Genomic DNA, 23,425 nt, shown 5'->3' with positions numbered 1-23,425 from the left:
TTCGCCAGGCAAAACCTAAAAAGGGCTGCGGACTGTGTGATGGTGACTTTTGCTACGATGCTACTGGAGGGCTGCTTCTGGGAGGTGTGCCCTCCAAGGACCTGGTGATGCTTGTTCTTCTAGAAAAGCAAAGAAATGTCCCAAATAATCCCGTAAGGGAGATGATGTTAGGGAATAGCCGTTGTAATCTTTTAATGGCAAAACCACCACCTACACACATATAAGAGACCTCAAACGAGTGACACTATGCAATTTCATCACTTTCTAAAGGGTTATAACTGTATGGACGAGTGACAGCCTAAATACTTTTGGTCAGAAATTTATGACAAAACTAATGTATCAAATTAAAACATAAATTTATTATAATTCATAAGTATTTTAAAACAATTAATTGACATACAATTCCTAAACAATAAATAAAATATGAAAAAAGAATACAAAGCAAACAATATTAGTTAAAAAATTTTGTTCAGAGGAACAACAGTCGACGCGGCGTTTCGGCTAAAAACCTTCTTCAGGACAGTTCTCTCAAATAAAATATCTATGTATCTCTCTCTCAGGATTGCCTTCTGAGATAATCAAAACACGGTGTCCTGATGTTGGTACACTGTGAGGATAACCAAATATCCCTCTTGTACATGGTATATTGGTAATTGATGATATCTTGTTTTTCAAATATTTTAATTGTACACTGCATCGGAGGTGCCAACGCTTAGCTTTTTCTGGGTATCCTTTTCGAATATACGGACTTAGTAAACCGCTGTAGCCATGTGCTTGATATGCCTCATCAGCTAGTTCTGTTTGTGAGATGATCCTCACAGTATCTTGATTAAAATAATCGGCCTCCCTGCTCCTCCGACCGCAGCGTCACGGGGTTCTGTTTGTTACAATCGAAACACGCTAGTTCTTCCACATTTCCACAGCTAGTTGTTAAGTCTCTGTGCCACGAATGATCCTTTGAATAATCGGTTGTTGTGACTATGGAGCTTTGACGGGAGCCGTAAGAGGCCTCTACGATGTTCGTTATTTCTACATAGACTGATGGAGGCTAGGCACCCTTGGCCCCTGTGCAAGTTGCTCCATACTTACTCCGTTGAGTCGTCAATCTTGAGTGTTGGGATTGAGGGAGATTGGGTTGGAAGCGGGATCGGCAAGGCCAGGTTGGGGGTGGTCTGCTGTGGGTGGGGGGGTGGATCGAATGACGGACAGTTTTCTGTTTGGGGATATGTTAGGAAATTTTCTGTGTTTCTTTTATTATTGCACAACCCCACTTATGTTACTGGAGGAACAGCTGCTACACACGCTATGCCTACATAATAAGCATGACTACTGCACCCACTATGTCTGACAGTCCTCACACGACTACACTCCGAGCTCTCACTTGGAACGTGCGTGGCCTTAATGACCATCGGAAGCTCAGGAAGGTGCTACACTATTTGCAACAACATGATATTGATCTTGCTCTCCTGCAGGAGACGCACCTACCGCTTGCGAGCAGACTGCTTCTCAGTAGGGGATGGGCGGGACACACAGCAGCTGCGGGCTTCACCACCCACTCCAGGGGAGTAATAACCTGGGTTAACCCTAGATCGAAACTATCGCAGACCACCTAGCTGCTGATCATGAGGGGAGATACGTCTTGTCTCGCTGTGAGGGGAAGGGACTGGATCTGCTGATAATAAATGTGTATGGTCTGAACTTCGATTCCCCGGAGTTCTTTCACAATGTGGTCAGATTAGCGCGCACATATCCAGCAGCGCGCATCCTATGGGGGGAGACCTAAACTTAGTACTGGATCCAACGCTAGACAGGTCTGCGGGACTGGTTCGTAGGCCATCTGCGGCGGCTCTAGCGGTGCAACAGGCGCTCACCGTGCTGGACTTGGTGGGCGTCTGGAGGAGTGGGAACCGGGGACCAGGAGGGTATACACACTTTTCTGCTTACCATCACATACACACAATAATTGATTATTGGTTGGCCTCCTCCTCCATGCGCGCCCAGATAAGCTCCTGCATAGTTTTACCCAGGACACTGTCCGATCACTCCCCTCTGCTGCTGGTGTTACAGACTCCTTGGAAATGTATTCCCCCGTTCACCTGGCGCTTCCCACCTTATTCACTCCTCGACCCAGTGTTCAGGGGGGAAATAGCAGAGGAGATTGATATTTTTTTTAAGCAAATATAGGCTCGGTGGACAACTTCCTGACAATCTGGGAAGCCTTTAAGGTGTTTATCCGAGGGGTAGCTATGTCTAAGCACTCTGGAGTACTAAAATCCATCCGACAGCGACTGGCCACGCTGGAAAGCCAACTTGCGACCCTTGAACACCAGCAGCGGTCTACCCATGCGACGCCGTCACTGAGGAGATCAAAATACTGATCTCTGAATATCACGAGGAAGCTGATAGGGAAGTGCAACACATGAGGAAATACGCCACGGCGCGTTTGTACGGGAGGGTGAACGACCGAGCGCGCTATTAGCCAGGTTGATTAAAGGAGATAGAGGAGAGACCCGGATCGCTGAACTATGTACAGCGGATGGCACAAGGGTGTCGGAGGAAGTAGAAATTGCAGAGGAATTTCGGAGATACTACTCTGACCTGTACTCAGACAAAGTTGGAGACCTCACTGCGGAGGCGAGTGATTATTTGGACCACATTGATTTACCACAGCTGAAAGACTCTGATAGAGAATTCCTAATGGCCCCCATAGAAAAGGACAAAATTGTCGATGCTCTGGCTAGCATGCGATCTGGCAGTGCTCCGGGAGCTGATGGCCTCACAGTTGCATTCTACAAAGCCTTCCAAGATAAGTTACTCCCACACTTATCTAAGTTATTTGATGACATTTGCGTGGACGGGGCTATGCCGCCGTCGATGAGAGAGGCCCTCATAGTTACCATACTTAAACCAGGGAAGGAGCCTAATGAGTGTGGCTCATACAGACCTCTTTCGTTGATGAATGTAGACACCAAAATATACGCAAAGGTGCTAGCTACCCGCCTGGCCCTTCTGGCGCCTGAACTGGTGGCGCCGGAACAGGCTGGGTTCATACCCAGTAGAAACTTGACGTATAATATTCTCACGGTCCTGGGTACCATGCAACATGTACGGCAAGATACAAGAGCGATCGCGGTTTTCCTGGACAAGGAAAAGGCATTTGACTCTGTCGAATGGCCCTTCCTGTCTCTGGTGCTGCGGCGTTTCGGTCTGGGCGAGCCATTCCTGCAAATGATAGGGGCACTGTATTATAAACCGACGGCGCGACTCCACCTGGGGGACCTGGTTACTGACCCCTTTCGGATTGGCAGAGGTACGAGACAGGGCTGCCCCATTGCTCTATGATCTGGTGGCGGAACCGCTGGCCTGCGCACTACGCGAATACCACGGCCACGAGGGAGTCAGCTTCCCATCCTACAAGATAGTGGTATCGACTTACGCGGACGACACCTTGTTATATGTCCGCGAACCGGAACGCAACATGTCCTCCAAGCTGAGGGAAGTAGTGAGCTTCGTCGCTATCTCTGGCTTGAAGGTTGATTGGACGAAATCAGTTGCTTTTCCGCTGACCCCGATAACCAGGCAATTCGAAATGGAGTTCCCTCTCCTGTGGTCAGAAGACTCGGTCCGATACCTGGGGATAAGGCTGCACTCGGACTCGGAGACGCTGCTACGTGAAAATTACGGAGTGGCCTGCAGCAAACTTGAAGACAACGTAGAGAAGTGGTGTAAACTGGCCCTATCGCTCATGGGGCGCATTGCCCTTATAAAAATGGTGGTACTCCCCAGATTCCTTTTCTTATTTAACGCCATACCGATGGTACTGTCGAAGGCCTTCTTCCAGGTCCTGGCGCAGCTAATGGTTAAGTTGGCCTGGGCGGGCAAACAGCCTTGAGTTAAATGGTCTGTCCTGACACTCCCATATGAAATGGGCGGTTTGGCGGCCCCGGATCTGGAGCTGTATTACAGAGTGGCGCAGGCGGCACATCTTCACACTTGGATTCATGGGGATGATGGCATACCCCACCTACAGATGCAGCGCCTGTTCGCGGAGCCGCTGCCACTCCCGGCTACGATTTGCCGACCGGTAGACCGCAGGACTGGCATACTGGACTCACTCCTGGCCACGAATCACGCTTGGCATACTCTACTGCAAAAGCAGGGAGGAGCCCTCATGTACTCACCGTCCATGCTTGTTGAGTGGGCCCACTGGCTATTGCCACTCACGGAGCGTGGCGTCATACTTGCACTGCACCAACTGGGCATCTCCACAGTGAGAGACATGTTCAAGGACGGGAGGGCCAAAGAGTGGGGTCAGGTGGTAACGAATGCCGCTCATGCCTCATTGTTACTGAAGTTTCAGTTTCACAGGGTACGCAGTGCTCTACTGGCATTGCTAGGCCCGGACCTGTCGGAGCCTCCGGAGGTTCCGGAACTAACACATGTAATTAAGGCCGTGTCTCCTCGGAAGCTGATAACAGCAATCAAGCACAGGGAACACCAGTTTGTGAAGGGTAGAGATGCCTGGCAACAGGACTTGCAGATCACCATTGACGACGGAATTTGGAGATACTGCTGCATGAGCATGAAGAAAATATCTCTCAATGGCAGGCATAGATTGATACATTTTAAATTTCTCCAGAGAGTGTACTACACGCCGGAGAGATTACACAGATACGGCCTTAGGGCCAGCGCGGAATGTGATCGTTGCCGAACACAAGCTGCGGACTTCTTCCACCTGGCGTGGACGTGTCCGGGGATCAGTAGATACTGGTGTGGCGTTTACGCGGAGCTAAACAGGATACTGGGCACACACTTGACCCCAGACCCGGCACTGGCGCTGATAGGGTACTACAGGCCGCTGCCGGTTGCCGTAAGGCGCCTTGCGGATATGGGATTACTGATCGCCAGACGGGTACTGGCGATGTGCTGGATGAGAGGCCCACTGCCCTCAGTCAAAAGATGGGCGCATGACATGTTATATAGCTGTACTCAATCAGAACTTTATAGCGAGCTTCTACCATCAACCAGCCGACCGAAAAACCTCTGGGGCTTATATAGGACGAGACCGGGTAGCGAAGAAAATGGGGAGACAGATGGTGGAGATGTGAACGGACTGGGGGGAGTACCCGAGGACGCACGGCCAGATGAAGAGGGGTAGCTCTGCACTGAGTGATGTGATTGTAGATGGGGTGACTAAGGGATCGACAACGCTGAGCCCGGTGTGGTGCTCTGCAGCAGTTTAGAGACAGGGATAGGACGCAGAGTTTACTAGTCACTGAGTGGGGACGGAGGTGCACAGGGGGGGTGGGGGGTTTGATGTTGAGTTTTTGGTTCAGTTCAGACCTAATTAGGAGGGGGGGTTAGGGACACGGAGGTGATCGGTATAGTACACTGTACTCCACATTAGGTTACCTCTTACTATTAGGGAAGTACGGAGATATTCTTGCCACCTTGTATCTTCCTCTCCCCTCTCCCTCCGCTTATTCCCCCCCCCCCCTGGGTACAATTGGATATGTAATATCACCTCCGGGTTGTCGGCTGAAAGGCTGTGTTGTACCAGATTGAATCAATCATCCTTGATTAATCGAAGCGGCCGGCCTCCGGGTTGTAGGCCAGGAGCTGTGTAAGTCGCGACTGTTACTCAATAAAGGTCTTAAAACTTTAAAAAAACAAAAAAATGTTAAAAAAAATACTGATGTTCCTTAATATGGTTTATGATAAGCTAACTCTATGAAACACCAGTGTTAAAAAGTTGAATCAGTATGGAGAAAATCCCCGCAGATAATGACATGAACACATCTAAACCATTTTTAAAGATCCCCATGTATATATCTTAGAGGGACACTGAGCCACGCTGATTAACTTCCAAACACTCTGTGAAGATATTTTCTCCTTATAATTGACAACTTAAATACCATCTGCAGGACCTTCAGTAAGGTCAGCAAATACAAACTGATTGAACCATTTTTGATACTTTATAATCCTTTAACAAATCCTCTTCTTAATTATATGCAACACTAGGTAGACCTTTGTTGTTCAGAACTATTAGTACTTCTAATCCAAGCAATGCTTCTGATTTTATACTAGCACAAGATATACCAAAACACACTAAACGTTCATGTAGGGCAACCTATCATGAAAAGTTGAGATTGTGATTACCAGTGTTTTTGGTCATCTAACAGGTCTTTGTCTTTATTACAGGAACATCAGCCGACTAGAAATGGAAGAGAAGGATGAGGTTTTTACTAAGACAGAACTAGCCGAGAAACACTTCGCTCACATGTACTGTATCCTTGTTCTGGGAGTAGGAAATCCTGAGCTGCATCATATGGCTTGTGGCAGGTAGGAAAATGTATTGCACTGAACTGTACATTTTAGCATAGGAATGTGAACATTTACCAAGAGTTCCATCTGTGAATTTTGTGATTTTTCCTTCAAAACCTCTAAACTTTGTGAAGATTGCAAAGCTTCATTGATTATAACTATTCCCAAGAAACACTTTCTCTTTTTTTCTCACAAAGCCTTTCTTTGGTCTTGTTATGTGTATAGCTTTTAATTATGATTATGTAATCAGTTATCTTCCAACTATGGGGCTTTATTTATGCTTGGACAAGTTGGGACCCAAGACACTTGGCTGGCGAAGACCCCCATCCATACTGCAGCAACCTGCCATGCTGGGTTGAGACGTTTCCACTGTTTCCTTCTCGTGAGTGCTACCCTGGGATTATCAATTTAGGAAAGTCTGCTATAAATACGGAAGTTATTCCACCATTCATCAGCTTGCAGCCCTGCATCAGATAGGTTGCCAATCAAATGTTTCTGATGGTGGAACCAGATGAGGCTCTACTGTCGGAAAATTAGAGGTCACATCTGCTTTCTTTCATGTCAATCCAGCTCCCCCCCAACACCCCCTCCACCTCCCTGCCCGGTCCATTTCTTTGCAGCTCCTTTTGTATTTTAACATAATGTTCATCTGTTTAACTCATTACGTATTTCCTGCTTGTGGTATACTGTGACTCTGTGAGTACACATTTGACATAATTTTCTGGAGTTTGGATTACTGTGATATATATTTATTTATTTTTATTTTATTTCTCAACTGTTTAATCAATTAAAATCATTACAGTAAAATAAATACAACACCCCCACCTTCATCCACAATATGCAGGACGATCCAGAATTAAACTTTTTCCCACATTTCATTTCGAGCTCTCTTTCCTCATGCCTCAATTGTAAAAAGAAAGAAATGAGCTATCAATGGGTATTACGCAGAGCCTGTTATTGCACTTTATTTTCTGTTGCGCCCTAGGGCGCTTTCCAGTTCGCACTCTCACCCATTGACATCCCTTCTATTAAGGAATAAGCATTTCCTCACAAATACCGTACCTCTTGGGTGTATTTGCACTGGGCATTCTTGCCTCACCATTAGGCACCTGCCCTACCCCAAGCGTGCCCATGAGATGGTATTAGTTACACTTCCAGATGTGAAAGGCTGCAAACGAAGATGCAGACTCTTTGTTAATATGGGCAAGTTCTCGTGTACAATCAGTTGTATGACATAAATAGGAGCATATCGCATTCTAAAACCAATAAATAAGGCCATTTAAAACAAATAGTCAATTAAGGCCCTTACTATAAGCTCCTTCTAGTGGGAGACGGAGCATACTGTAATATAACATGGAAGGGTAAAGTGCAAAGGGCTATCCTGTTAGCTTCTTATTATTGAGTTTATCACTCAGTTGCTGGAGTAGACTCCTTCTGGTATACCAAGGACTTTAAGGCTTAAGGGAGGAGAAGGATAAAGTGTGGTGTACTGGCCACGCGGAGTCGACCAATGCCATTTACTGGCACGCAGGGGCACTGCTATCAAAAATCTTCCGGATCAAGCCTGACGCCTGGAAATGCAAAGGTAAAGAATCTCACCTCCGATCCTGTGCATGCAGTAAGGCAAGAGGTTCAAGTGCTCAGCGAAAAGACCAGTAATAAAGATGAAGAAGAGTACAGTTGGCGTAACAAATTGTGAACCTGTACCAGCCTCCAATGAAACCACCCGTATCTATGAGGTTGTGATTACTTCCAGATATCACATCAAGGACCCTCCTGATATCCTGAATAGGAGTAACATTCTTCGCCTATTTAAATACATAATATCTCTTGCTCATATCCATTCCGATGATTTGAAGCGGGTAAGATTCATGAACCTACCTGGGGACTCTCATGGAGACTCAATTCTGGTGGGATTCCACCAACAGCGATTTCAACTCAAGGTACTTGGGTAAATGTCACAGTTGGTCGACTGGGGTATCAATGTCCAATCTCCTCATTCGGAGAAATTTCCATATGTCCTCAACCCCATCAATGGGGCGATGGGGGTCTCTTCAGTTCTGTTGGGCACTAACACTAACAGTAACATCAAAGGCAGCAGAATCAGTCAAATCAAGCGCTCCCACTGATATTTGGAGCACTTGCTGTAATAACCAATAGAAAGCTCACCTTTGACTACCTCCGGTTGCCCCACAGAGGCAGTATTCCTAACAGGCACAGTCAGATGACTAGGAATGAGGAAAGGGGGAAATCTCCTGGCCAACAACAACTGTCAATTATCTCCTGGAACCTAGAAGATAGCAGGAAAATCTGAGTCCTAAGAACCACATCACATGCTGGCTAATATGAATTCCATGTCACAGCTTCAAAACAGAATATAGTGGGACGACCTTCTGGATGTATATCAGTCTTTTTAAAGCATGCCCAAAAAATTGCCAACACTGAAATAACCACTAATTCCTCTGCTATCCAAGCCCTACTCATAAAAGGCCTGAGGGTTATTTCCCAAGCCCTTCGTCTGCTATTAATTTATTTCTATTTTAATCCCACACAGCCTCAGAAGAAAGATACTTTGAACCCCCTAACAAGAATGATAGATGACTTACTGATTAAATACCACTGTCACCAAGCAATCATAGATGGGGTTTTCAATACGAGCGACCAGGCCAAGAATCCTAACCTCCTTGGGCGAACAGGTGGGGCCGCTCCTCTTCATGCCTTATTTTACAATCATAAGTTTAGCTGGACCCAATCATTAAAGGAAGCCCGCTTTGCTTCCTGGCGCCCGAAACCTACCTTTAGGAATATATCTACAATAGACTACATCCTAGTAAGCAATAAGATTGCTTCCATGCTTGAAGATTTTGAAATTGAAGACAGGGGTGAACCTGACCGCAGACCCTGCGTGCCATTTTACAGCTAGCGTTCCCCACACCAACACCATTTCCAGTGATCAGTGAAACAACAGGAGAAAAGCGCCACACGGTTCTCCAAAGAATCAAATGATCTGCTAAATTTGGAGATACATTGTCAGCCTGGATGGAGTGGAGAAATTCTGGCCTTAAGTCACCTAACCCAAATTCAGAGAGATTGGTAAGCGCTCGTAGCCAACCTTCAAAAGGCACTGGGGTACGGCCGATGCACACCACTACTACACACCACCAATGGTCCTGCAACAACATTACATATTCCCTGTGTTCTCAAGGATCTAATCAACAGTAAATGTGCTCTTTGCAGGGCCTTGAATGCCAGGAAAAGAGGCAGTAAATCAACTGATGGCCATTCTATTACTGCTCTTAGGAGAGAAAACATGGGAGATTAAAAAGGAGCACATAGAATTGGAATGGCGTAAAGTCTTTGATATATTGAAGGAGAAGAACCACATCCATCTGTGGAGGCATATAAATTGGCTTGCTAACCCAGGATTGACAAAGGAGAACCGGGTTGCCAAACAAGTTTGGATGCGGTATGTCAAACAACTATACTCAAGTGATTCATTGGCAGTGGTAGCCGCTTCAACGCGCTGTTTGGAGCCAGCCACTGGCACCTCTCAAGGTTTTCTAATTACCGAAGGAGCAAGAATAGCGACTGTCAAAACAAAATGAGGAATGATGGCACCCCGGGCCCAAAGGGGATTCCTGCCCCTGTTTTTAAATCAGCACAAGATTTTTGGGTGACAACTCTAACGCCTCTCTTTAATCACGTCTTTGTCACTGCAATGACGTTGTGTTCTTGGAGAGGTTCGATACTCTTTCCCATCCACAAAACAGGTGACCACTCCAATTCGGTAAACTACAGCTTTATTGCCCTACTTGATCTAGAAGCCAAGGCTTACCCCACACTGCTCAACTAAGGACAATATCATAGCAATGGCATACCTGTCTACACAAGCTGTTAGGAGGAAGCAACGTTCCTTGTTTTGCTGCTTCATCGATTACAGCAACAACTTTGATAGGGTGGATCGCGGAAGACTATGGGTGAAACTGTCCCTATGGAGGATTCCGCCCATGCTCTTCAAGGCAATTATATCATTATACTAAGGGACATGGGTTTAGATTAAAACTAGTTCCATAACAGTAACCCCCAGATTTGCCACAAACAACGAGATTATACAGGGCTGCGTTTTAGCCACCTTCACTTTGATCTCTACACTGCAGATCTGGGGGCTGCCCTCCAAGGCACTAGTTTAGTCACCCTAAGACTGAGCATGGTGCGACTTCCCATCCTGCAATATGCAGATGACACTGCAATTATGGACCAGACCGGGCAGACCTACAAAGAGCCCCTCAATGCACTCCATCATTACAATCAGGAGAACCATCTACAGGCTAATCAGAGCAAAACCAAGGTAGTAATGTTGAGTAAATATCCCCATAAAAAGCAATCTCAGTGGCAATTTGGAGACCTGCCAATAGAAACAGCGCCAGCTTACAACTACCTTGAGGTTTGGGTTTCTGAGACCGCAAAACCGGACGCTAATTTAAGGCATCTTAGTATAAAGTCCAACAGTGTCATCCACGGGTTGAAGCGCCTAAACAATTGTCTACTAAGTTAAACAGAACCCATGCTGACAGTCTTGAAAGCAAAGCTGAGCCCGGCCCTCAACTACAACCACTTGGCCTTTCCAGGTGCGCTCGACAGGCATTCAACAGTCGCTCAGATTAAGTCATACAAGGCAGTGTTGTTAGCCCCACGGCAAACTAGGAGCACGAGGTTGAGGGTGGAGCTAGGCATCGGGAGACCAGTCTCGGAAAGTCAAGTGGACCAAATAAAGTTTTTCATCAAGGTTTTGGAGCCCCAGAGGACCCACTCAAATACCAACTGAGGACGATCTTTGAGGAGGAGAGTTCCTCCCTGGGAAACTGAGCAATCACCTTCTTGAAGATCTAGCCAGAACTTTTGCGCCCCCTTGACATTCCGCTGTCTGCCTGGGAAAAAGAGGTGAATAGGCAAGTGGTAGACACCTCATTTGAAAAGGATCATGAAAATCTACGTGCTAAGCCCATCACAGCAGCATTGGACGCATCATACATCTCAGGGAAAGCTCAACCTTATTTTTATCATGCCCTAACAGTCCAGGCTTGCAGGAAAGTATTCTGCATGAGGCTCATCGCTATAGCATCCTCGGGCTTCAATCCCACCTGGGCATGCAAGGAGGAGGCAGTTTCATTCAGGCTATGTAGGTATCACAAATAATCCTGGCTGCCATTGTTGTGCTGCTGCCCTAAATTAGCTACCGATGGGCATTGCTTGCGTTGCCCTATTTTTAGGGCAAGGGGAGTTTGGACTTGCAGGGAGGCCTCAGACTTGCGCTTCACAGAGAACACGGCATGCAGTCTGGCAAGTTTGGGGAAGTTCACGAATTCTATCAGGTTTGCACTCACCGAGTTGCTCAGTTTCCCAGGGAGGAACTCTCCTCCTCAAAGATCTTCCTCAGTTGGTATTTGAGTGGGTCCTCTGGGGCTCCAAAACCTTGATGAAAAACTTTATTTGGTCCACTTGACTTTCCGAGATTGGTCTCCCGATGCCTAGCTCCACCCTCAACCTCGTGCTCCTAGTTTGCCGTGGGGCTAACAACACTGCCTTGTATGACTTAATCTGAGCGACTGTTGAATGCCTGTCGAGCGCACCTGGAAAGGCCAAGTGGTTGTAGTTGAGGGCCGGGCTCAGCTGTGCTTTCAAGACTGTCAGCATGGGTTCTGTTTAACTTAGTAGACAATTGTTTAGGCGCTTCAACCCGTGGATGACACTGTTGGACTTTATACTAAGATGCCTTAAATTAGCGTCCGTTTTTGCTGTCTCAGAAACCCAAACCTCAAGGTAGTTGTAAGCTGGCGCTGTTTCTATTGGCAGGTCTCCAAATTGCCACTGAGATTGCTTTTTATGGGGATATTTACTCAACATTACTACCTTGGTTTTGCTCTGATTAGCCTGTAGATGATTCTCCTGATTGTAATGATGGAGTGCATTGAGGGGCTCTTTGTAGGCCTGCCCAGTCTGTTCCATAATTGCAGTGTCATCTGCATATTGCAGGATGGGAAGTCGCACCATGCTCAGTCTTAGGGTGACTAAACTAGTGCCTTGGAGGGCAGCCCCCAGATCTGCAGTGTAGAGATCAAAGTGAAGGTGGCTAAAACGCAGCCCTGTATAATCTCGTTGTTTGTGGCAAATCTGGGGGTTACTGTTGTGGAAATAGTTTTAATCTAAACCCATGTCCCTTAGTATAATGATATAATTGCCTTGAAGAGCATGGGCGGAATCCTCCATAGGGAGAGTTTCACCCATAGTCTTCCGCGATCCACCCTATCAAAGTTGTTGCTGTAATCGATGAAGCAGCAAAACAAGGAACGTTGCTTCCTCCTAACAGCTTGTATAGACAGGTATGCCATTGCTATGATATTGTCCTTAGTTGAGCAGTGAGGGGTAAGCCTTGGCTTCTAGATCAAGTAGGGCAATAAAGCTGTAGTTTACCGAATTGGAGTGGTCACCTGTTTTGTGGATGGGAAAGAGTATCGAACCTCTCCAAGAACACAACGTCATTGCAGTGACAAAGCCGTGATTAAAGAGAGGCGTTAGAGTTGTCACCCAAAAATCTTGTGCTGATTTAAAAACAGGGGCAGGAATCCCCTTTGGGCCCGGGGTGCCATCATTCCTCATTTTGTTTTGACAGTCGCTATTCTTGCTCCTTCGGTAATTAGAAAACCTTGAGAGGTGCCAGTGGCTGGCTCCAAACAGCGCGTTGGAGCGGCTACCACTGCCAATGAATCACTTGAGTATAGTTGTTTGACATACCGCATCCAAACTTGTTTGGCAATCCGGTTCTCCTTTGAAATTCCTGGGGTAGCAAGCCAATTTATATGCCTCCACAGATAGGTGTGGTACTTCTCCTTCAATATATCAAAGACTTTAAGCCATTCCAATTCTATGTGCTCCTTTTTAATCTCCCATGTTTTCTCTCCTAAGAGCAGTAATAGAATGGCCATCAGTTGATTTACTGGCTCTTTTCCTGGCATTCAAGGCCCTGCAAAGAGCACATTTACTGTTGATTAGATCCTTGAGAACACAGGGAATATGTAATGTTGTTGCAGGACCATTGGTGGTGTGTAGTAGTGGTTTGCATTGGCCGTTCCCCAGTGCCTTTTGAAGGTTGGCTACGAGCGCTTACCAATCTCTCTGAATTTGGGTTAGGTGACTTAAGGCCAGAATTTCTCCACTCCATCCAGGCTGACAATGTATCTCCAAATTTAGCAGATCATTTGATTCTTTGGAGAACAGTGTGGCGCTTTTCTCCTGTTGTTTCACTGATCACTGGAAATGGTGTTGGTGTGGGGAACGCTAGCTGTAAAATGGCACGCAGGGTCTGCGGTCAGGTTCACCCCTGTCTTCAATTTCAAAATCTTCAAGCATGGAAGCAATCTTATTGCTTACTAGGATGTAGTCTATTGTAGATATATTCCTAAAGGTAGGTTTCGGGCGCCAGGAAGCAAAGCGGGCTTCCTTTATTGATTGGGTCCAGCTAAACTTATGATTGTAAAATAAGGCATGAAGAGGAGCGGCCCCACCTGTTCGCCCAAGGAGGTTAGGATTCTTGGCCAGGTCGCTCGTATTGAAAACCCCATCTATGATTGCTTGGTGACAGCGGTATTTAATCAGTAAGTCATCTATCATTCTTTTTAGGGGGTTCAAAGTATCTTTCTTCTGAGGCTGTGTGGGATTAAAATAGAAATAAATTAATAGCAGACGAAGGGCTTGGGAAATAACCCTCAGGCCTTTTATGAGTAGGGCTTGGATAGCAGAGGAATTAGTGGTTATTTCAGTGTTGGCAAATTTTTGGGCATTCTTTAAAAAGACTGATATACATCCAGAAGGTCGTCCCACTATATTCCGTTTTGAAGCTGTGACATGGAATTCATATTAGCCAGCATGTGATGTGGTTCTTAGGACTCAGATTTTCCTGCTATCTTCTAGGTTCCAGGAGATAATTGACAGTTGTTGTTGGCCAGGAGATTTCCCCCTTTCCTCATCCCTAGTCATCTGACTGTGCCTGTTGTTAGGAATACTGCCTCTGTGCGGCAACCGGAGGTAGTCAAAGGTGATCTTCCCATTAGTTATTACAGCAAGTGCTCCAAATATCAGTGGGAGCGCTTGATTTGACTGATTCTGCTGCCTTTGATGTTACTGTTAGTGTTAGTGCCCAACAGAACTGAAGAGATCCCCATCGCCCCATTGATGGGGTTGAGGACATATAGAAATTTCTCCGAATGAGGAGATTCGACATTTATACCCCAGTCGACCAACTGTGACATTTACCCAAGTACCTTGAGTTGAAATCGCTGTTGGTGGAACCCACCAGAATTGAGTCTCCATGAGAGTCCCCAGGTAGGTTAATGAATCTTACCCGCTTCAAATCATCGGAATGGATATGAGCAAGAGATATTATGTATTTAAATAGGCGAAGAATGTTACTCCTATTCAGGATATCAGGAGGGTCCTTGATGTGATATCTGGAAGTAATCACAACCTCATAGATACGGGTGGTTTCATTGGAGGCTGGTACAGGTTCACAATTTGTTACGCTAACTTTACTCTTCTTCATCTTTATCACTGGTCTTTTCGCTGAGCACTTGAACCTCTTGCCTTACTGCATGCACAGGATCGGAGGTGAGATTCTTTACCTTTGCATTTCCAGGCGTCAGGCTTGATCCGGAAGATTTTTGATAGCAGTGCCCCTGCGTGCCAGTAAATTGCATCGGTCGACTCCGCGTGACATCATAGGCATTATATTTGTCATCTTTGTTATCTGTGTCGTCAATATGACTGCCACTCTGATGCGCTGACATCAGTTCTTGTATTTCCACTTTTGTCAACTTCTTTTGGTGTATTAGGACTTCGGGATTCAAGCTGAGGGTCGCCTGTCACCACGCCAAGTCAGTAACAGACCCCCATATTGTGTTTCTCTGGTGCCTGGACCACGACCACAACGCAAATTCATGCTCCGATTCCCGGGCCATGGTGCTGAAGGCTTTCAGGGAGCAGTCCCTGAAACTGCTCATGGCCCAGCACACACCGCTGAGGTTTCCTCGTCAATCTTGCTCCCAGTCTTGGTCGAGAGGACGGTCCGAGCCTCGCTCCTGGGGCTCGAAGTCCTCTTCACCAAAGTTGTCGGGTAAAAGGCATCACAAGAAGTTGAAGCGTGCTTCGACTTCGCCCCATCGGCCATGCAGCGAGATGGAGGAGCCTTGTGTTCTAGGCCCCGTTCTGTGGAGTGGGTACCTGGGTCGACTCCCCATCTCCCTCCCTTTCTGGTGTAGGGAGCGACCCCCGCCCAACTCAAAGAGTTTTACGATGCCCTGTGTGCAGTGTTTGGGTGGACTGACCCTGCCGGCACACCTTCAGGCCCGACAGGCCCAGGTGTAGGGGATCCCGTGGGTTCTGTGCCTTTGGCTCCGGCCCCAGCACCACGGTCTCCTGTTGGACCCATTCCTGGGTCCGGACCGGTGCCTGTCACACCTCCACAGCGACCTTCCCCATTGGTGTGTCTGACACCGAGATCGCCAGTGCAGCCGGCGTTCGCCAGTGGCGCCTCCTCATTCTCATTCCAGATGATACAGAGCCGGTCTGGCGTCCACAGACGTCGAGGCTGGTGTCAACAAGCTGCACAGCTTCATACCATCTACAAAGCCCCTTTTTGAATGTTTGGAGTTGGATGAAGAGGATTGGGAGGGGGAGCAGGATCCCTTAGAAATCCTGCAGCCCCAGGACATGGACTGGTATGAGAAACTAGGTGATGCCAGTGGCCTGGACACCTCCTCAGATTTCGGCATTCTGTCTCCCCCTAACCTGACTACAGAGGAGGGAGCGGCATTTGCTATGGTGGTGTGTAGGGCTGTGGAGGTCCTGGACCTGCAGCTTCCTACAGTGACGGTCAAGATGAATGTCTTGACAGAGGTCCTGCAGCCTGGTGTCTCCTCATCGGAACCTAGCTACCTTTTAACGAGGCTATAATAGACTTTCTTTTGGGCACGTAGTCCAAACCCAGCACAGGGGCTACTGTGAATAGAACAATTGCCCGCCACCATCGCCCTGTACCGGGCGACCCACATTTTCGTCAATGCCCTAAACATCCCCCAAAGCTTGGTGATCCCAGCTTCCAATTCCCGTCGCGTGTACCCTTCCGCCCCTCCGGACTGGGAATCCAAAGACTGGAGACCTTTGGAAAGAAAACGTTCTCTTCCACCAGCCTCGCATTGCGGTCGGTGAGCACTGCATGCCTTTTGGGCTGTTACTCCCATTCTATATGGGATACAGTTGTGCAGGTGGGGCCTAGGATCTCAGAGGAGAACTAGATCCTGCTTTCCCAGGCCAAAATATCTGTTGGGAGAGATGCAGTTTGCCATTCGCTGTGGCTTGGACACGTTGTACTCGCTGGGCAGAGCGATTTCTTCGACGGTGTACATAAGGCCCCATGTCTGACTCAGGACGTCTGGCTTTTCGTGGGAAGTCCAAGCAAACATGATGACTTATGTCTGTTCGGAAACAAAGATGACGCTGTGCTTGAGTGCTTCAAGGATTCCCGGGCTACGGCCTCAGTACAACACCCTGGCCTGCATCTGCTTTTCGCTCCCTTCGTGGCTATGGAAGGGGCTTCCAACCATGCCAACCCTATTCCAGCAAGCGGGTTCCGCAAGTTTAGCAACCTCAATGGGGTGTGTTTGATTTTTTGATTGAATCCTTTGAATTTCTAATTGCATTGTAGAAACCTTAGGGACTCACGCTGTGCGCTGCGAGATGAAACAGAGTCTTCTCCGTTTCCTATGTTTTATGGTATTTTTGCAAGAGCTACAGGCAGATCCCAAAGTTCGCAGCAACACGCACTGTTGAATTTTCACACGTTGATTAATTCTGGTATACCAAGCCACGTTAGGTGTGCAGGTTGACACCTTTTCATGGTATTTTTCTTGCAATGGGAATAAGTGACCTCAGACTACTGGGAAGATAAAATATTGTAAAAAGTATGTAGACTTCCTTACCAGAATTTTCTGTGAATGTACCCTTCACTGCCATACTGAAGGAGACGAGCATTCTTGAGTACATTGCTTAGATACTCCTAATGTGATGTGTTAAAAATTTAATATGGAATTTACTCCAGCTATATTTATTAGAAACATTTTAGATTAAAAAGTTGGTACCCATTTTAGATGTTACTGTTTCAGTAAAAGGATGAGTGACTCGGTGATTGAGTGTGTGAAACTTTAAGGAAATTATGACTAATGCTATGGAGTCCGAAATGAAGCTAATCAGTTTCACGTGTGTTTGAGAAAGTTAGGAATTCTTCTTATGATCACAAACAGACTAACAGGTATATATAGGCACAATGGAAAGCTACAATTTGCCTGAACCAAAATTTACCAGTGCTGGAAAAGGTACCCAAAAAGGATGAGTCCTGCATACCTCTCAAATTTGCTTTTTTCAGCCATTTGTTTTTAAGTTTTTTTATACCGAATGTTATTGATGGCAATTCACATTGTAATCATTCAACCACTTATTTGGAAAGCCTCTTAATAACTTTGGATTCCCTTCATGAATCTACCCAAATGTTACCGAAGTGAGTTGTGTTAATAACCACGCACAAGAACCAGGAACTTTGCTTGAGCTATTGAGGTTGGCAGTTAATGGATGCAAGATGATTGAGCCAACCATGTTTTGTTGATTGTGGAAGTTTATTCAGATGGTTTTGTTTTTTGGAGGCCTGGAGTTCAAGACAGGTGTTGTTTTTGTTTGAGGAAAGTACATCTCACCTATTAATGAATTTAGGTATGGGTACTCTTATGAATAGTCTGGTGTTGTGTGCCTACTGGCGAATTAAGACACTTCATTTCTCTTTTGCGATTGATTGGAGATTGAACTTCAAATAAGAATGTTTCCAGAGGTTCTAAGCAGGTCATTGACATATATTCTGAAGCTACCTGGCCCATTCTCCTGACACCCATTTTATAAACTGTTACCAACACCCAGAATCTCCAATCATAAAAGACTATGAAAGCAAACTTATAATCAGCTTAGTTAATAGACATTGGAAAATCTTGATCATTTATGCTTTGTTCTTTTATCTAATTTTGTAGGAGCAAAGCATCAACAACACAAAAAGATCGGAATTTATATGAGGTAAGTTATATGAATGGTAACAACATTATCGATCTGGTTTGAACGTAAGAACTCAGGGCCAGATGTAGGTCACCAAATACCGTCGGTAATGGACGATTTCGGCCGTTACTGACTGGTATTTGGTGATTGAGATGTAGAGGGCCTTAAATTTACCGAATCGGTATATTTACAGAATCGGCAAATTTACAGATTCTGTAAATTACCGAATTGGTAAATATACCGAATCTCACATTTGTGATGTAGTTGGCACTGAAAACAGTGCCACCGGCCCTTAAGAATTCGTTATTTACCATGACATACTATGTCATGGTAAATAACGAATTCCTGTGTACATGCACATCTGTGCATGTACACCTGTGCCATGTGGCACACATACATGCCCTGAGGGCATGTATGTGTGCCACATGGCACACAAGCCAGAATCAGGGGTGCAACAGGGTGTCAAAGTGACACCCTGTCCCCCTTGCAAATTCGGTATTTTTACCGAATCGGTATTTACCGATTCTGTAATTGACATTGATTCCTATGGGCCTCAATGAATACCAATTCATTAATTACCGATTCATACCGATTCTGTAATTAATTCAGTAAAATTACCTACATCCCGATTGCCAGTTCTTAAATACCAAATCGGTATGATTCGGTATTTAAGAATAGGTAATCTGGGATTACCTACATCGGGCCCTTGGTGAGTTACTTTGAAGCAGTGACTTGGTGGATACCGACTTTGGAATCGGCCATATAAAGCAGTTGCACTTTTCTCTAGAACTATTTCTTTAGACCAACGCATTTATCCATTAAGTACACATTATTTCATAGGTCTTCATGACAAAGACAAGTCTAAAACACGTTTCATTACTACAACAATTCTTCACCCTCTCCTGGACAGTAAGGACGCCCCATTTTTGGAGTTTAGGAGGGAAGATAATACAGAAAACAGACTCAGCTCATCTGTTTGACTTTTGGGTACAAGGACATCTTCCAGATGAACTTTACAATTTACTTACATTGCCTTGAGAAAGTTCAAAAGAAAATTATCAGCCTAAGCGAAACACGTGTCAGTTACACTTTTTTCAGTATTGTTAAAAATCAAAAGCATATAAATGAAACCTATTGTAGTACTTGAGCTATCTTTCTTATATGAGGAGAGTGTGTTATGGCCATCTAAACTATTTCTTCATAATCAGCTGGCCTAGGGAAGATACTAACTCCAGTAGAAATGACATCATCTGGTTTTAAGAAATCATCATATCCAATATCGCAAAGTACGAAGTACCCATCTTCCTTCGTATTTTATATGTAAAGATGTCACTCCTTATAGTGTATGGACTTACTGGTACAATAGAAAGTATTTTCTTTAGTTCCCAAAATTCAAACATTCTGTACAATGTACCTTTCCAATTGACACACCGATCACCCACTTTATTTCTTTGCCATTCGGCTATACTGAGCAAACCCTTGAAATTACTGGTTATTAAAATCACTTCAATTTGGCATTTTCAACACGTTCTCACTTTTCCATTGGCTTTCATGGAATTATATCAAATCCTGCTGTTTTGGACACAGCCATTTAATAAAAACGACTGTCTTGACGGCCTGGCCTGGTCCAAATGTGAAAATCGTGGAGGGGAGAGAGATGGGACCAAGGATTAAGACTCTGTATTTTTCAGGAGGGAGTCTCAATCCCTTCCAACTTTTCCAGTTTTTTGTTTCTATATAGCATTAATTTCCATTTTAACACATCTCATGCTTCACCACAGTTCCTTCTCCCTCAAGATGCCTCACAGTACCTTTTCGATTGTATGACAGAATATCGAGGTCTATAATCTCTGTCTTAACTATATTGCATTAGATAAGATTTATTTGAGTGATCTGTCTTTTAAAAAACAAAAAACATTACACCGATGACATTTATAACAGTACTACTGCATACTTATATAAACACGTAAATCATTAATGGACTTTTTACATAGTTGGTCTAAAACATACTGCTATACATCAATTATTTAAAATTTCGTTTAAAATGGAGATTTGGGAGTTCATGTCTTTATGACAGTCTATTGCAATCTCCACGGAGTTTCAGCCAATTTCCTTTAAATACACATTTAGAAGTTTCACCCCCCTGCATACTAGAGGGAATGAGGCCCGTCAAGCCAGATGATTACGGCTTCCCTGCATGTTCGTATGTTCATACTATTCAGTAGTGCTTTTATTAGTGATTTCCGTTCCTTTAGTAACTTCGGGCATACCCAAAAAATATGTTGAATCGATTCGTATTTGTTTCCACAAAGTCTGCAGTCTCGTCATCACTTTTATCCTTCCATGCTGGGATTAAATCTTTTGTTTCCCACATGCCAAGACGCAGCCTCATAAATTGATGTTTTAGGGTAGGCGAGAAATAGGCTGATAAATATTCCTGTGGCTTCCTTTTTCCGTATGAGCTGATAACCGTCCAGGCAAGCCGTCTTAGCAGTAAGGTGTTCTCATCCGTTGAGTGAGACTAGAGTTTGATCGTGGTATTAATTAATTTGTTAAAAGCCTTTTTCCCTATGCTGAGATTCCAAATGTCTTGCGCAGACAGATCCTCTATCACCTGGTTTAAATAATTACCCCAGGATCCGTGCATCCTCTTTTCTTTTTGTCTGCCTATTTCTTTCCAGCATAGTTGGTCTATAGACCCGCTTTCATAAGCACGTAACCTCCAACATAATTTAATGAAAGTGCCTTTGCTCCGAAATTCCTGATTTTGTAAGCCAAACTCTAGTCGCACCTGGGCTGGCGATGCACATTGTTGGATATGAAAAACTTTTTTGTTTGTATTTTGTTCAAGGCAGGGATGTCACAACCTTTTGTTATTTCAGTGCCATAGGTTGTTGTTGGCATTAACTGTGACTGCATGACAGTTAATAGGTTACCGTATGATGGACAACTTAATTTCTTTTTTAGAACGTTAAAACCATATATCAGGTTTTGGGATTTTGATCACATTGAAGTGAGCTGTGATTTATAGCTCAATTTTTGTTCTACCATGAACCCAAGATATTTATAGAAAGTGACCGCTTCAACTTTTTTACCCTCTATATGCCATATGAATGTCTTGTATTTGGCATCCACCAACCGCACAACTTTTGTTTTTAGTAAATTCAGTTCTAGCCCTTGTGCTTACAAATATTTGGCAAAGGCTCTCATTCCTCGTTGTAAGCCGATTGGAGTTTGGCTTAATAGTACCAGGTCGTCGGTGTACTGAAGGCACCTGATTTCCTCATTGGCTATCGATGGGGGATGACTATTGGTTTCCAGGAGAGCATCTTCAAGATCACATATGTACAGGTTGAAAAGAGTTGGAGCTAACACGCACCCCTGTTTCAGACCATTCTGGGTGTATATTTTCTTTGTTATCCACTCGCCATCCCCTAACTTTACCCGACTCCATGTACACGAATATAGTTCTCTAATGGCGTGTAATAACTTTGTTGGGATGCCCCATCTGTCCAGTTTTTCCCATAAACGTTTACAGGGCACACTGTCAAAAGCTTGCTTAAGGTCCACAAAACAGGCAAATAAGTGGGTGTTCTTAAATTTAGCTTTTTCGGCTAGCAAGGTTAAAGCTGTTAGGTTTGTTAGCATGCCTGCTCCGGCCCGACACCCTGTTTGAGATCTTGGGATGAGGTTGTGATTGTCTGACCATTTGTTCAGTTGGGTTAACAAGCAGCTTGCATATAACTTTGCTTCAACATCAATTAAAGCAATCAATCTGTAATTTGTCGGCTTTGTTGAGATTCCCCCTTTGAAAATTGTCTGGATGATGCTTCCCCATCATGATTCTGGGATTCCATTTGTAATGAACAACTCATTGAAGAATGGCGTAAAGTAATGGGCACAATATGAGGCGTCTCCCCTAAAAAGGGCATTGGGGATTCCATTGGGGCCTGGGGCGCCCTGTAATTTTAATTTCTTTATAATTTTTATTAATTCGCTTACTTCCGTTATTTCATCCCAGTTTTTGTGTTGTAGGGCGATATGTTTGTTATTCAAGTTGATGACCCCCGAGGGAATTTCCTTTTTTCGTCCCTCGTTCCGCCGGCAATCCTTTTTTGCTGTTTGTGATTGATTTGGGTTTTGGTTCTTTGTACATACTCATTGTATGTGCTACCAATGTATCTTCATTTATCCCTGCTTTTTGATGTCTATTTTTCCCAAGTGTCAGTGAATTTATTTGATACCAGAAGTGTTTTCCGTTCCGTTGTTTACTTGCCAGAAGAAGTTTATTCCATATTGCAACTCGGTATCTGGTTTTGGCTATTCAACAGTTTTTCTTATATAGCTTTCTTGATTTTTTTATCTCACTTCTGTTGGGGTTTTCCCCCAATTTTAGCTGGTTTGGGACCGCTCTTATTTTCGCCCTCTTTGGCTTTTCTGTTTTCGTAATTCATGGGTGAACCAGGGATGGTGACTGCTTGTCCAAAGTGCTTCCTCTGATTGCATTAGAGTCATCGTTTACCACTACATCGTCATTCTATGCATTTATTAATATTGTTATTCCTTCTTGCATATTGCCTCGTTAATCCTATTAGCTATAGTATTCATCCGTTGTACTAACCTTTTATCACTTTGTGTTGTAGTAGTTAGATCAGTGGATTGGATGTGATATGCCATACGATATGGTGGGGGATCACCATCTTTTAAAAACATATTTATTTACATTATGGCTTCTGCCAGGTGCATTTGCCACTCAAAATGGCAGGCATTAATTAAAAGATACCACAGACTAATAACAGCTAATATTTCTCTTCATTATTGGTATTACATAGGGCGCTGCCTTCAGCCCGAGAAACCCCCTAACGATGATAATGTCTGCTAGGTTAAATCTACAGAAGAGCACTTGTTTCCACAGCTGGCAACGCCACGTCTACGATTGTTATAGTTACTGTTCAGG

The 23,425-nt window shown here is 44.8% G+C and overlaps 1 protein-coding gene across 1 annotated transcript in view; it reads left to right on the top strand.

Annotated features, from left to right (window-relative positions):
• Positions 1–23,425, top strand: part of PPP1R36 (protein phosphatase 1 regulatory subunit 36) — a 433,561-nt gene that overhangs the window by 187,048 nt on the left and 223,088 nt on the right. Inside the window, exons 7-8 of the mRNA XM_078660312.1 lie at positions 6,202–6,342; positions 18,447–18,489. Coding sequence (XP_078516438.1) covers positions 6,202–6,342; positions 18,447–18,489 — 184 coding nt within the window. The remainder of the gene's footprint in view (positions 1–6,201; positions 6,343–18,446; positions 18,490–23,425) is intronic.

Source organism: Lissotriton helveticus, chromosome 9 (genome assembly GCF_964261635.1).
Source record: "Lissotriton helveticus chromosome 9, aLisHel1.1, whole genome shotgun sequence".
Taxonomy (NCBI): domain Eukaryota; kingdom Metazoa; phylum Chordata; class Amphibia; order Caudata; family Salamandridae; genus Lissotriton; species Lissotriton helveticus.
The sequence above is the reverse complement of the archived record's forward strand: the minus strand, read 5'-3'. Positions and strand labels throughout refer to the sequence as shown.